The 13,743-nt window shown below is 44.7% G+C and overlaps 1 protein-coding gene across 2 annotated transcripts in view; it reads left to right on the top strand.

Moving 5' to 3' along the window:
• Positions 1 to 13,743, top strand: part of LOC135898274 (uncharacterized) — a 46,362-nt gene that overhangs the window by 14,713 nt on the left and 17,906 nt on the right. For both annotated transcript variants that reach the window (XM_065427141.2, XM_070527335.1), the window contains exons 3-7: positions 2,673 to 2,874; positions 4,558 to 4,661; positions 5,281 to 5,477; positions 8,009 to 8,177; positions 12,834 to 13,106. In XM_065427141.2, the coding sequence (XP_065283213.1) occupies positions 2,673 to 2,874; positions 4,558 to 4,661; positions 5,281 to 5,477; positions 8,009 to 8,177; positions 12,834 to 13,106 (945 nt within the window). The remainder of the gene's footprint in view (positions 1 to 2,672; positions 2,875 to 4,557; positions 4,662 to 5,280; positions 5,478 to 8,008; positions 8,178 to 12,833; positions 13,107 to 13,743) is intronic.

Below are 13,743 nucleotides of genomic sequence, written 5' to 3'. Positions count from 1 at the left end.
TTCATGGCTTGTCACATAGGATAAAAAAGACAGCCCAACGCCATGACGTTCAAGTTCTGTTCTCTGCTCCACAAAAACTAAAAGGCATGTGCAAGAAGGTGAATGCAGGATCCAAAGAGGCAAACCTTAGTGCTACGATCTGTCAAACTAAGCACGTGACAAAGTACGTGGAATGTGCAACTTCAGTTGTTTACCAAATCCCACTAGATTGCGGGAAAGTATACATCGGGCAAACTGGACGTTGTCTAAATGATAGGTTACGGGAGCACAGATACACGTGCGAGCTTCTGACAGCACCCAGCAACCTGGCTGCACATTGCAAACAATGCAAATGCTCTCCGCTTCTAGAAAGCGCTACAGTCATTGGCACATCAAAAACAAAAACGGAGCGAGAAATATGGGAGGCGCTTGCGATAGCAAAAGAAAAAGAAATGTGCGTAAGCACTCCGTCCATCGCGCTTATCAAAGCTGAGGTTGAGTTTGCCAGGGCGAACGGGTGCCAGTGAACCACGTATGCCTGACCCGAACTATGATTACATTCCGTGAACTTGTCATATCTTTTATACCCCCCCCCCCGCGCCATATCTCCTCGTATATAAGCGCGTTATTTAACATTATTAAACAGTTGGTAGTTTGCGCTACGTCCGTCCACGTCCTGTCCTTCCTTAATATCGTCTGTGTAAAACTGAGCGCAATATAACCATGAACGTTCACCAACTAGCCCCCTTCATTGCTTTGCTAACACTGTCTTGTCAGCGCAGAACGGTGCACCAGAGCAGAGACATTCCGTAAGCTCTTCTGTCTTTTAGTGCCATGCGAGACGTTCACAATAAAGCTCCAGTCAAAAAGCTACGGAAGCACTATTTTGCAAAGTTCAGTGTATTCCTCGGTTCCTGGTAATCTACAATTTCTCAAAAACTTCGTGGCTCTGTCATTTTGTGTACCTTAGAGGATCCCGATAGAAGTAAGTTGATATTGTTGTTTCGATTCATTGCCAGAAGCACTGCTGATTTTCAGTTTCAAGACTGAATGTTTTAATTCGATATTGTCATTGAGACTGATCGTTATCAACTGGGCGTCAGCATTATCTCTTTGGAAAGGCGTTTTTCTACACGCCAAAATGAAGACCGGCGACTTTATTTGCATCTGTCCTGTTTTAACGTTCAGACTTTCGAATCCATTATTGCCTACACCTTTAGCAAATTTAGGGAAGTGTGCACACAGAGGACGAGCTGGTTTGAGGGGCGATCTTAGGAACAGGTTTAAAATTGACTGGCCTGGTTATCAGCGGCATCTCTCTATCAAAGCAAGGTAATTTTCGCTCGCGTGCTAATGCTGGGCGTCTCGGCGAATTGTACGAGAAGCATGGCGCGAATAATGTATTAACTGATCTCCAGAACCGTATTCAAGTTCGTGCTTGTACAGAAATCTTCATTGAAAAGGTAAGACAATACAAAAGAACTTGTTTTAGAATGTCAGAAGTAATTTCATTTTATAGTATCCCCTTCTGGCCAGCAGTTGTACCACAAGAAATGTCTGTGCACTCGAAAGAAGTTCGCTATATAAGTAGGAACGCGTAAAATCTGACTTTTGCGCGCGAAAAGCAAATAGGGCGTGGATATAGCGAAGCTTCTGGTGGCACTATTGCCGCAGCATTCACGGATAATGATCTTCAAAGCGAATATGGGCCATCATAAAAAAAATCGCACTGCTGCATTTACACTTACTTTTTGCTAGAGTGGTGCTCTGTGCCTAAGCGTGTGTCACTCTTTGTTTTTCATTCGAATCTATGCGAAAAAACGTGCATAAGGTAAAACTGCGCACTTCATTTTTACAAGCACCTGCGCACCTGATGTAAATAAAGAATACAGCAGAGTGAAAACACAGAATAGAGACAACTGAACTGCAAAGTGTGCGCAGCTCTATGTTTTCACAGCAGCTGTTCCATGAGACCTTTCGGATTGCATGCACATGTTGAAACTTTATATTACAATGTTTCAAGAGTATCTATGCTATGCGGCGATGAACGACAAAAATATTTTTGGATATAGCGCCGTATGTCACTTCAAACGAACCAAACCCTCAGAGCCGCAAGCCTAATATCACGATTTTTCCCTCTTTTTCCTAAGACAGAATGAATTTTAAATGTTCATGCTCCGATTTCTGCACACGTTAAACAAGCCCAGTCGGTCCAAATTATTCCAGAGGTCCCACATAATGGCATGCATCATATTGAGATCCTGATTTTGGTACTTGAAACCCCATTACTGTATAGTATTTAATGCCTACGCGTTTATTTGCTAACCCAACGAGAAAAACCGTCAGTCCGCCCTTCTGTCCCATGATACGATTGCTTTCAACATAGCGCCCGCAGCAGCGAGCGAATTAGCCTTCATGCTGCCTCTCGCTTCAACGCGAGCAACGCGGCGAGAACGCAGAGCACACGCAGCTGTCAGCACTCGCCGCGCTGAGCCTCCATCGCAGATCGCTTTCGATACTGGGGACAGCGCGTCTCTCTTCAACGCAAACTCAGCGGCGAGAATACAGAGCACACGAGGTCGTGAGCACTCCTCACAACTACGACACAAATATTACCTCTTTCTTGGACCTGACGAATGTAATGTTTATTGCAGTTGCGTGTGCATACATCGATTGTCACGATTTTCACGCAGATACACGGACAAGACAAAATAAGCTACTCGCAGTTACTGGGAAGACTCAAGACCGCCGCCATCGGTTTTCGGTCACAAGGCATCGGAAGCGGCGACCGCGTTCTAGTGCATGTCGAGAACTGCATTGACAGTTTCGTTGCTACCTGCAGCATCCCGCTAACTGGTGCCACGCTGGTTACATCTGACGTCACGTTTAATGAAGGTGGGTCATGTGAACTACAGCGCGTGAGTAGCGCAGCTGTGGCCTTTCGTCTGCAGCGCATTATTTGTTAACAAAGTCAGCATTGGCATATCTACGCCTGAGACATTGGGTCCAAAGTTAAGCAACTGAGGCTCTAGACAGCCACTTTTACAACAAACAGCCATGAAGAGCACTCTAGGTTAAACGTTCCTGTGCTTACGAAACTACCAGTTTACCTTGCCACCTGTGTACAACACTGTAGTGACGACCACCCCAATGCGTATTCACTGTTAAGCCTAGAAAAATGCCACCAAAATGTGGTTTGACTGTTAATGATAATCAGCAGGCAAGCTGTAGTCTCACGGCACCGTACGCCGCTTCCCTCTGGCCTAGGTAGACGAAAATGTAGCAGTTTTCAAAACCAGTTACTGAACAAAACAGTTTCTGACTGTTAACCACCTGAACGAGTTGGGCTCGCAATGCTTGACACAACTGATACTAGTGAGCAGCGGCAACGGTTGCTCAAATGACGGGCATAACAATGATGTCAGGTTGTGTATTTTTACAGCGAAGCTCTTGATGGCTAGGGTTCGGTGCATTATGGTTCTGCGCGAGCAAAAGCAATGTGTGCAAAAGAATGTGTGCATGGTGATAATGCGGAAAGCTTGGTAATGATACATTGAAATTTTCAAAAAGCTCACTCACCAGCTCCTGAGCTAATGAGCAATTGGTGAGCGTCTTGAGATTTCGGAGGCATTGTCTAGACTTTATTCAATTCGTGGGATACTTAACAAGCTAGAGCTACGCAATTGATTTCATGATACGATGCTTCTTTCTCATGCTTTAGGAATTCCCAATAGGGTGATGGTATTCGTTCAGTGGATTAGTGATGGCATGCTCATAACTGCGTTTTAAGAAAACTCCTCGCATTTAAAAAGAAACGAATGACGAGAAAAAGTTCTTGTTCTTCAGAAGCATGAATACAGCATGCTCTGTATACGCAGATAGTCTCCCATTAGCAATATGTGACGGATGTCTGAGTGACACGATGTTGTGGTGTTGATGAATTGATTAAACTTCGTCTAACACCATCCTGATTAAGTTATATTTCTCGACTCCGTTTGTCCACTTAGTTTCGTTCCACATACATGCAACGCTAAGAATTGAAACCGGATTATTGGCACAATTTCACACCTGTAATTACAAAAGCACCATTATGAAATATCTCGCTGTGCAAGACCTTGCTGGCCTAAATTTTGATGAGCAGTTGGAACAATTTCACATGACAAGTATTATACGGTTTCTGAAAACTGGGCTCCTAAATTTAATTCGCATATCGTGCGGTGTTTTGTAGTTTTCACTGCGATAAGCAAACACTTACAACCTGATGGAGGGCCTATGTGTGGCCTATACATAAAGGCCATAATTTCTGGCCCACCTCCTTGCATAAAACGCTACAGTTCTTCGAAGGTTGCCCCATATTTTCTGTTTTCTGATATGGGCTTAAGCGTACTTTTGTTCACATTTATTGAAAAGGGGTGCTCGCGAAAAGGCCAACAATGAGTTCATAGTGCGTTATCCTGGTATATATATATACTAGCAAAAGCCGTCCACCTGCATACATATACATTCGTAGATCGGTAACTTCATCTCACTTATATGGTCAATATGAGCCTTGTATTAACTATGTCTTACCCTCTGCAGAAGAGCTTCTTGACCACACGAAAAGAACGGACGCAACTCACTTGCTCACAGGAAAACCTTATGTTGATCTCTTCAACCGCATATCATCGGCTATAAAGTTCAAGGTACGTGTGTCACCTTTTCTATGTACAGTGTAGCTGCGTTTTTGTTCGGAAGGAGAGCACATGTCTTGCACTACAATGACAATCGCGCCACATATGAGAAGTGTAGGAGTGGCTCCTTTACATACGATGACTTCTAAGTGAACCATATAACAATGTCTTCGTGCGGCATGAGAGCACGTGCGCGGACACCTAGGAAGCTATCGCTCGGGCTTAAGTGCTGTCGATGTGTTTACATGCTTTCTTATGTTTGTTCTGGGCAACTATAATAGCAACTTTATTATTGCACAGATCAGGTTAGCCCAGAGCTTTACATTTACCATAACATATCAGTCACAATGCCAGTCATGGCGCAGCACGACTGGGAAAGAATCATGTGGCAAAAATTGCAATGTCCATAACTGTCAGCACACGAAAATTCAGCGTCACCATTTGTCATTGGTATATAGCACTTTCTCTAGCTTTATCCCGATGAGGTGCTCAAAGGGATAATACAGTAGGCAGGTTTCTACCTTATTTAGTGATCATTGGTGGCACTGTTACTTTTTACCAAGCTTTCATAAATAAAAACTGACAACCATAAATGTAATACTAGTGTCGCTTTTTTGTAACTTTGTTTCAGTCAGTGTTCTCCTTGACGGACATACCTGGATACATCAACGTCACAAATGTTTCGAGTAATGAAATTGCGAAGTACGGGGAATCTCTGGGTCTTCACACTGGGGCCAAGTTTGTTTGCCATACTACGGGAACAACTGGCGTTTCAAAAATTATTGAAATCACGGAGGAAACGTTCCTGTCCCAAGTTTCCTGCCGAGAGTAAGTTCAGCTTCATTTCTTTTGCTTGGATATACAAATTGCCACTTTTCTGCAGCCAATAAAATTTATTGACATGAGCAATCGAGTGACACAAGAAAGATGCACGTTCTGAAGTCCAGGCTGTCTTGATGACTCCGAAAAGTTCGATATGAATCCAAATTTGGCGGTTTTGTTGAGCAAACTGAGTGCCGAAGCCGGAACTTCATTTGGCAATGGCTATACGATGTTTTTAACTAAAACTTCAATGAAAGCACCACTTTCAGAATATTTGAGCTGCGCACTGGATCAACACTATCAGCTAGTGTTCTACGTACCTTTGTCCGCTAATTTCATGACCGAGTCAGGCTTTTTGAGAAATGTTAGCCAGAACCTTCGTGAATTGTCCGAAACATTTGAGGAATAATTTCACGATACCTGTGCTATTCTACACTGTAATGTTCAATGATTCATTGTTGCGAAAGAAGAAAGGTCAATTACATTGCACTCTCTTTAAAAACGTTAACTCTATCAGTTAAATAACGTCGCGTAACATCAGAAACTCCCGCGTTTACCAAACCATGTTCTCAGCCTGCTATTTGGATGAAATCAAAGAACAGTAATTAATATTTGCAAGAGCATTAGATATTTGCACTATGGCGAAACAGAGCGTACTTGCATTTCTTGCCTCTCCAGCTAATGGCACAACAATAATGGCAAATTCACTGTGAAGAATGAGCAATGCACGAAAGCATAATTTTAAACAAACTCTAGTAAAGAGCAAATTTAATGCAACAAACGTTCCACGGACACTCGACGTTCAACGATGGCGTTCATGCCATCGGCGCCGCCGTGCTGTGCAAGGTTCATCTGCGCGCACGCAGCCGCGTGCTGAGAGTTGGAGATCATGTGATGCGAAGGCGCTAGGGCGAGCTGACAAGGCTGCAGCCTTGACACACGCTGTCGTGCCACCCGCCCATTGTTGAAGGTCTCGTCATCTACCAAGTTTCTCATGCACGACACATTTAAATCGTAAAAGGAGCGGCAACACGGAACGTTCGCCTTTGAACGAGCATGCGCGTTAGCCACTGCCGTCGCTCTTCATCACGCTCACGTCGCGGTCTCGAGTGGTCGCGCTCCTCTTAACTATGTCTTTAAGCATGCGCCATGACTCGTGTTTAAGTGGGAAATCATTATGTGCCCTATGGAGCGGAAAATCAGGCAAGCGTACGGCATCGACCTTTCGAGGTTCAAGAACCCACGTGACCAAGTGATTACGATACGTTCCCGGCGCGGGACCTGCTGCGGTTCGCTCTGCGAAACTCCACGGTGAAAAGCCACGGCGTCACACAGATGCCGTGTCCCTCACTAAAAATAAATTGGCTTTGCCGCATTCGAAAGTTGGTTGGACTCCCGTAAAAAGTGGGCTGAGCCACTCACAAAATTGAGTTTGCCCAATTCGCAAATTCAGTTCGCTTGTGTTCAAATCCTACCTTGCCCACTCCCGAAATTGACTTGGCCCACCCTCAGAATTAACTTTGCCCTATTCGAGCAAATGGCCAAGTGAAAATTATCGCGCTGTAGAGCCACACTGCTTTCGCATTCAGTGCACGTAAGAAAACTTAAGTGCCTCTGTAACGTTTTGCTAGCAAGCGTATGTTTCCTATTATGCATACTGGTCATAGAACTACGAGCCTTACTTCAAGTGATATTCCTTTCTATTGTTATGAACGATCCACACTTCGTGAAAAACTGTTGCGCTTTCTTCGATACCAACAACTAATGCAAACGGGACTGTCTCATACATGGTGATTTTGTCAGAAAATAAATGTACGCGGACCCTGGAAGTTAGATGTACAGCATGAGAAGTGGAGGCCTTCACTAACACAACTCTTGAGGGAAAATGGCTGTTGAAAGGAAAGGAAAAGCAGCCTCTACCGGAGCTTGTTACTAAAGAAACTTTATTCTACGGCACCTCTTAGAAAACTCTAACAACAAAACACGGCATTTAAGAAGAGGAAGCAAAATATTTTAATATGGATGGTTATATTATGATATGGATGGATATGATAAGGAGCCATTCCTTGCTTCGGCTACATGTCTAATACTTGGCTACCATCCCAATTTACTACGGCACTCGTTTCCCAATATCGCACGTCCCCTATGTTGTCCTTGGTGTCAGTGTTTGTTGGCTTCTTGTGATAGATTGAGTATAGCTGTAGAAGATGTCCCCAGAACGCTGGAGAGAATGGAAAGGCTGATATCTCACTTAAATTACGAAACCGTGTTCTTTTCTAGAACTTTCAATCATTCCCTATCTTTCTGCCGATTGCTGTTGGCAGTTCTCTGCTTCAACCAGACTGATACAACTAATAGACTATGTACGCTTACGTATCAGCCTCAAGTCAAAAACTTCGCCTCCTTATGTTAAATGCAGCGCCCTATCATATGCACCTGCTGAAGGGTAAGCTTTGGGCAGCGATTAAGATTGTACTGTTTAGTATGCAAGTTCACTTATAGGCCAATCGACTAATGTCCAAGTCCGATCTTTGCAGAAAATTTGAACTTGCGGTACCGGAAGATGTGTGCATCGGAGGAGGCAACATTTCCTTTTACGTTTGTTTTACTTATGCCTTCTTCGTCATCTCAATCGGAGGAACAATTGTGCTACTCGACAAATACAATCCAGTGCCTGACGTCTTCGCAGCATTCCGAGATCACAAGGTGAGGTAGTCCGTATCTATGGCTCTTTTTCAAGTAGCCTGCGCTAAATTGAGATATCATTTCAACATTGCCTGAAAGTTTCTTGAACAACAATCCAGCGCATTATTACTTTGAATAACAAAGTGAGTGCGTAAAGTAGGTTCGTCAATTCCCAAAACAAAGTACTGGGTGTTATGCAGGCATGTTTCACTTAAGAAACGCTACAGATAAACATAGAAGTGAGAAGTTAGATAAATATTGCATAGGAAGGCATGCCTCAGACAGTGAGATATCGTGTTAAAGGCAACGTACCTTTCTGTCAGTGGCATGAATTTTCTTTTCTAAAACAAAACTATTCCTCTGAAAACATTCAGGAAGAGACAGGCGGTGTGTTCACCATTTTCCTCTCCATCCAGCCGTCGCAGTGAGCCTCTTATACATAAAACTCCCTCACTATTGTACGCACGCCAATGTCTGAATAAATTTGCAGAATCCATTAGGAGAATGTGGCACATGACTTGCACATAGAAGCGTATACAGACCTGCTGCTCATAGCTCATAGCGAGAAAGTCTGCTTCTTGAGCTTTATTTACGTCAAAGCATTCTCTGTCGTTGTGGTTACCGCGCGTATTCAGTAAAGCATCTTAACTGAAGCCCATGCATGACTTGATGTAAATGGCGCCTGCTGTGAACGTGTCCAAGGCGTGCATTGCCTTTCTTCAGCGCGCTCACTACAGGCGTCATTTAAATAAAGATGGTCGTCAAGTTAGGATACCTTTCCAAACCTCCGACATAGCTTCAAGCAAGGAGCAATGGTCAAGCGAAACGTGCCACAAGTAAACATCTCAAGTAGTTTTCTGCTCGAACGAATCTTAAAGTATTTCTTGGAAAAACGCAAATTTATTCAACTGATCGCAAATTCAGCATCCACTTTATTGTATTTTATGGCTGCTCTGAAGCCTACTAAAAAACGCGACGCTCATGAAAACGAATTGTCCCAGATGCGTCCCTACTTTCCGCACACGAACGTCAGTATCAGGTTTAAATGACCCTAAGGGAGTAGCATCAAACCATTTTAGTCTGTTGAAGCATTTCTTCATCACTATTTTCGTAAATTTGGCGACAATAAGTGGGTTATTTGAAGAAAGAAATAAACACTATAGAACTTGTCTCACTATTACTGCCGACGGCAATGCGAATTACATTTGAGCAATGTAGCGACATACGACATTCTTCAGGTTACGTTTATTTACCATTTGTAATCTTAATTCCGAGACATTCGTTGCTTCGGCTATATGTCTAATACTCCGCCACCATCCCCAATTCATTAGGCACGCGTTTGCCAATATCGCGCGTGAGCGTGGAGGTGCGGCGACGACTGCATGACGCGGACGAAGTGAAGATTCAATGACGACGATGAAATTTTATGGACGGAATGGCAAATGCGTATAACGACTACGTCATGACGACAATAAGATATCGAGTAAAAAATTATGAAGGGAGTATAACGACGACAACAGGTATGACGACGAATACATGATGCCGTCTGTGTGGTGATGACGCAATGACGACGATATCATGGCAACAGCTGTATGATCACGACTGAATGATGACGCCATGACTACAATTGAATGACGAACAAAAAATGACGGCAATTTATTTATGAAGGTGGTATGACGACGGTGACATGAAGATAACGTGATGGAAATACGGAAGTGATGAAGCTGGTGAAACGACAGCATGACGACGGTGGCACGAAAACAACAGTATGATGAGAGCGGTCTTACAAAAGTTATATGTCGAAGTTACAGTGAAGTCGATTCAACGACTGCGAAGCACTCCGAGTGCGGTTTGACAACGAATGCATGAGGACGGCTGTATTACAACAATGCAGAGAAGATGGCGTGACATTGGTATAAAGACAATGGTAGAACGATGAATGAATGACCAGCGTATCATTAAACTTGTATTATTACGACAGCGTGACGAAGAAGGCATATCGAAGCTGGAGTGACGATGGTAGCGCAACCACAATGGCTGTACGATGGCGGCCTGACGATGGGGGCATTATTACACTGCCTGACGGTAACGGTATGACAAGGGTAAGAGAATCACGATTGAACGACAGCAGTATGATTGCAATACTACAACAAAGAAACATTCGCGGAGATGGCACGACGAAGGCGCATGAAGAAAATGGCGTGAGGAATACGGGATTATGTTATTGAAGTGATGACAATAATAAAACGGTAACGTGACGACGACAGCATGACGAGTGCCGGATAGCAAAGCTAGAATGACGGCCATGCGAGGACCACGAAGGCATTACGACTATGAGCCCATTAGTGGCAGAAGCTAATAGACAACTTGGGCCACAGGTTCGGGGTCAAAAAAGTGACGACGACGAAATGATGAGAGCTAGATCCCGAAGCTGGAATGAAGATAAGGTAACGAACACGACGGCATCGCATGCAGGAACATATACCTAGTAGGCCAAAGAGGTAGACAACTTGGGACACTGTGCCAACATAAGAGGACGGACGGACGGACAGAGACAGACAGACAGACAGACAGACAGACAGACAGACAGACAGACAGACAGACAGACAGACAGACAGACAGACAGACAGACAGACAGACAGACAGACAGACAGACAGACAGACAGACAGACAGACAGACAGACAGACAGACAGACAGACAGACAGACAGACAGACAGACAGACAGACAGACAGACAGACAGACAGACAGACAGACAGACAGACAGACAGACAGACAGACAGACAGACAGACAGACAGACAGACAGACAGACAGACAGACAGACAGACACAGACAGACAGACAGACAGACAGACAGACAGACAGACAGACAGACAGACAGACAGACAGACAGACAGACAGACAGACAGACAGACAGACAGACAGACAGACAGACAGACAGACAGACAGACAGACAGACAGACAGACAGACAGACAGACAGACAGACAGACAGACAGACAGACAGACAGACAGACAGACAGACAGACAGACAGACAGACAGACAGACAGACAGACAGACAGACAGACAGACAGACAGACAGACAGACAGACAGACAGACAGACAGACAGACAGACAGACAGACAGACAGACAGACAGACAGACAGACAGACAGACAGACAGACAGACAGACAGACAGACAGACAGACAGACAGACAGACAGACAGACAGACAGACAGACAGACAGACAGACAGACAGACAGACAGACAGACAGACAGACAGACAGACAGACAGACAGACAGACAGACAGACAGACAGACAGACAGACAGACAGACAGACAGACAGACAGACAGACAGACAGACAGACAGACAGACAGACAGACAGACAGACAGACAGACAGACAGACAGACAGACAGACAGACAGACAGACAGACAGACAGACAGACAGACAGACAGACAGACAGACAGACAGACAGACAGACAGACAGACAGACAGACAGACAGACAGACAGACAGACAGACAGACAGACAGACAGACAGACAGACAGACAGACAGACAGACAGACAGACAGACAGACAGACAGACAGACAGACAGACAGACAGACAGACAGACAGACAGACAGACAGACAGACAGACAGACAGACAGACAGACAGACAGACAGACAGACAGACAGACAGACAGACAGACAGACAGACAGACAGACGGACGGACGGACGGACGGACGGACGGACGGACGGACGGACGGACGGACGGACGGACGGACGGACGGACGGACGGACGGACGGACGGACGGACGGACGGACGGATTCGACTATTCTGCACACTCAGAATAGGTGAATTAGGAAAACTGCTATTTGCAATAAAAAAATATGGATAGCAACGTTTTATTTTAAAAGGCAACGCACCAACGTCACCATGACGTCATGAATTTCATCGTATTCCTCGAGTGCTTGGGTAGTTGTGCCTATGTTAAGGTTCTTGAAGCTCTCTAAATTCAATTTGTAGCTCCTTCTAATTATAATATAAGCAATCTTTGACAGTCCACTATTACATGGGATAAAAAAGATCACTTCAAAGTTTATAGCACCACATCTAGCTCGTTCGAAAACGTTAAGGCGGCGAGGCCATCCTTCTTTTGCTCTGGGGTTTCCTTTTTCCAGACTCACCAAGTCCCGTCTCAGGGTAAGCACGGCTTTTTTTTAATATTCTGCTGTGAGCTTGTTTTATGCATTCACGCCGACTATAAGTATACAGTGCGACAAACTATTGCAAACAAATAGAAGAAGCATTGCAAAAGTTTTGGTAGTTTACGTCTAATTAAGGTGCTTCCTCCATTTGGCAACATTATCTCACTAAGATGCGTAGAAGGCGGAAAACCATTTTTTTTTGTGCGTGCTGCAAATGCCGTCGTAATCTATGTTACCACTCGAGCTGTTCCTGTAAAGGGAGTGAGTACGGTAAACAAGACACTTGGGATGGTTAATAGAGCAGAATTCACATTTTTGGAAGAGCGGCATTTATACGAAACACAAGCAAAGGAGTGATCTTCTTTACACCATCCTTTCCTTAAGCGTTGGTCTTCTGAAATGTGTAGGAAGTTAACGCTGCACTACTTCGCTTATATTTAAGTTAAAGAAAAGTGTTTGTTGTTAGCGGTGCTCCAGCAAAAGGCGATGAAAAACGTTCGCTTGCAGGTGACCGTCGTGCACGGAACGCCAACGAAGCTTCTTGAAATTGTTCTTGAAGCTAAGAGAGCTGGGCAGTCGTTTCCGCTAGTGAAGAAATTCACCAGCCTGGGAACACCTATCACGGAAAGAACAAAGTTGGCCATCTTGTCAGCGTGGTCACCTTCCGAGCTGCGAAGCTGCTACGGAATGACTGAAGTGAGCGGTTACCTTGCAACGCCGCCTAGCGGAGAGATCACAGCTGGCGACGTGGGCTTCCCAGTCTCTGCAGCACGAATGAAGGTTAGCCACTTGCTGTCTTTCTCCCTCTCACTCATTAATATATATATATATATATATATATATATATATATATATATATATATATACGTTTGGCTACAGTGAACTATTCCGCCCCGCAGTCAACGCACAGAACCTTAATGAAGGACAACGCGCGAACACCTGGTTTGAGTTTGCTGTCTGCTGCTAGGCTTCCAGGAAATTCTCCAAAGCTACTACAGACACCTGTCGGCGCCCGGGAGAAATACTAACGCCAAGCCGCAGTTAAAGAGCAGTAAAGAGAACTCAAAGCCTAGCGGCGCCACCATAGGCACCCGCTGTGGATCACAGGCCACGTGCTCGTGTGCTCCCTCCGATAAAGGCGCTGCGTGTACGTGTCAAAGTCGGTGTCGGTAATTTTGAGAGGATGGTCGCTAAATTTAGTCAGTATAATAACGTCCTCCCTTTTGAAGCATTGGTGACGTTGATGGCTGTTGACTTTGCTCCCGCTAAGTGCCCCTCACCCCTAATTTCTCCCAACGGGGAAGATATGCATCTCCATTTGTCGCTACATTTAAACACACACCGAAAGCCAGTCTTTGTGAATGGAAGCTATTTTTCTCTAGTCAAGGCCCGATTTTGTGATCTCCTACCATTTTAC

This window comes from Dermacentor albipictus, chromosome 10 (assembly GCF_038994185.2).
Source record: "Dermacentor albipictus isolate Rhodes 1998 colony chromosome 10, USDA_Dalb.pri_finalv2, whole genome shotgun sequence".
Classification (NCBI taxonomy): Eukaryota; Metazoa; Arthropoda; class Arachnida; order Ixodida; family Ixodidae; genus Dermacentor; species Dermacentor albipictus.
This window is presented reverse-complemented; position numbering and strand designations above follow the sequence as displayed.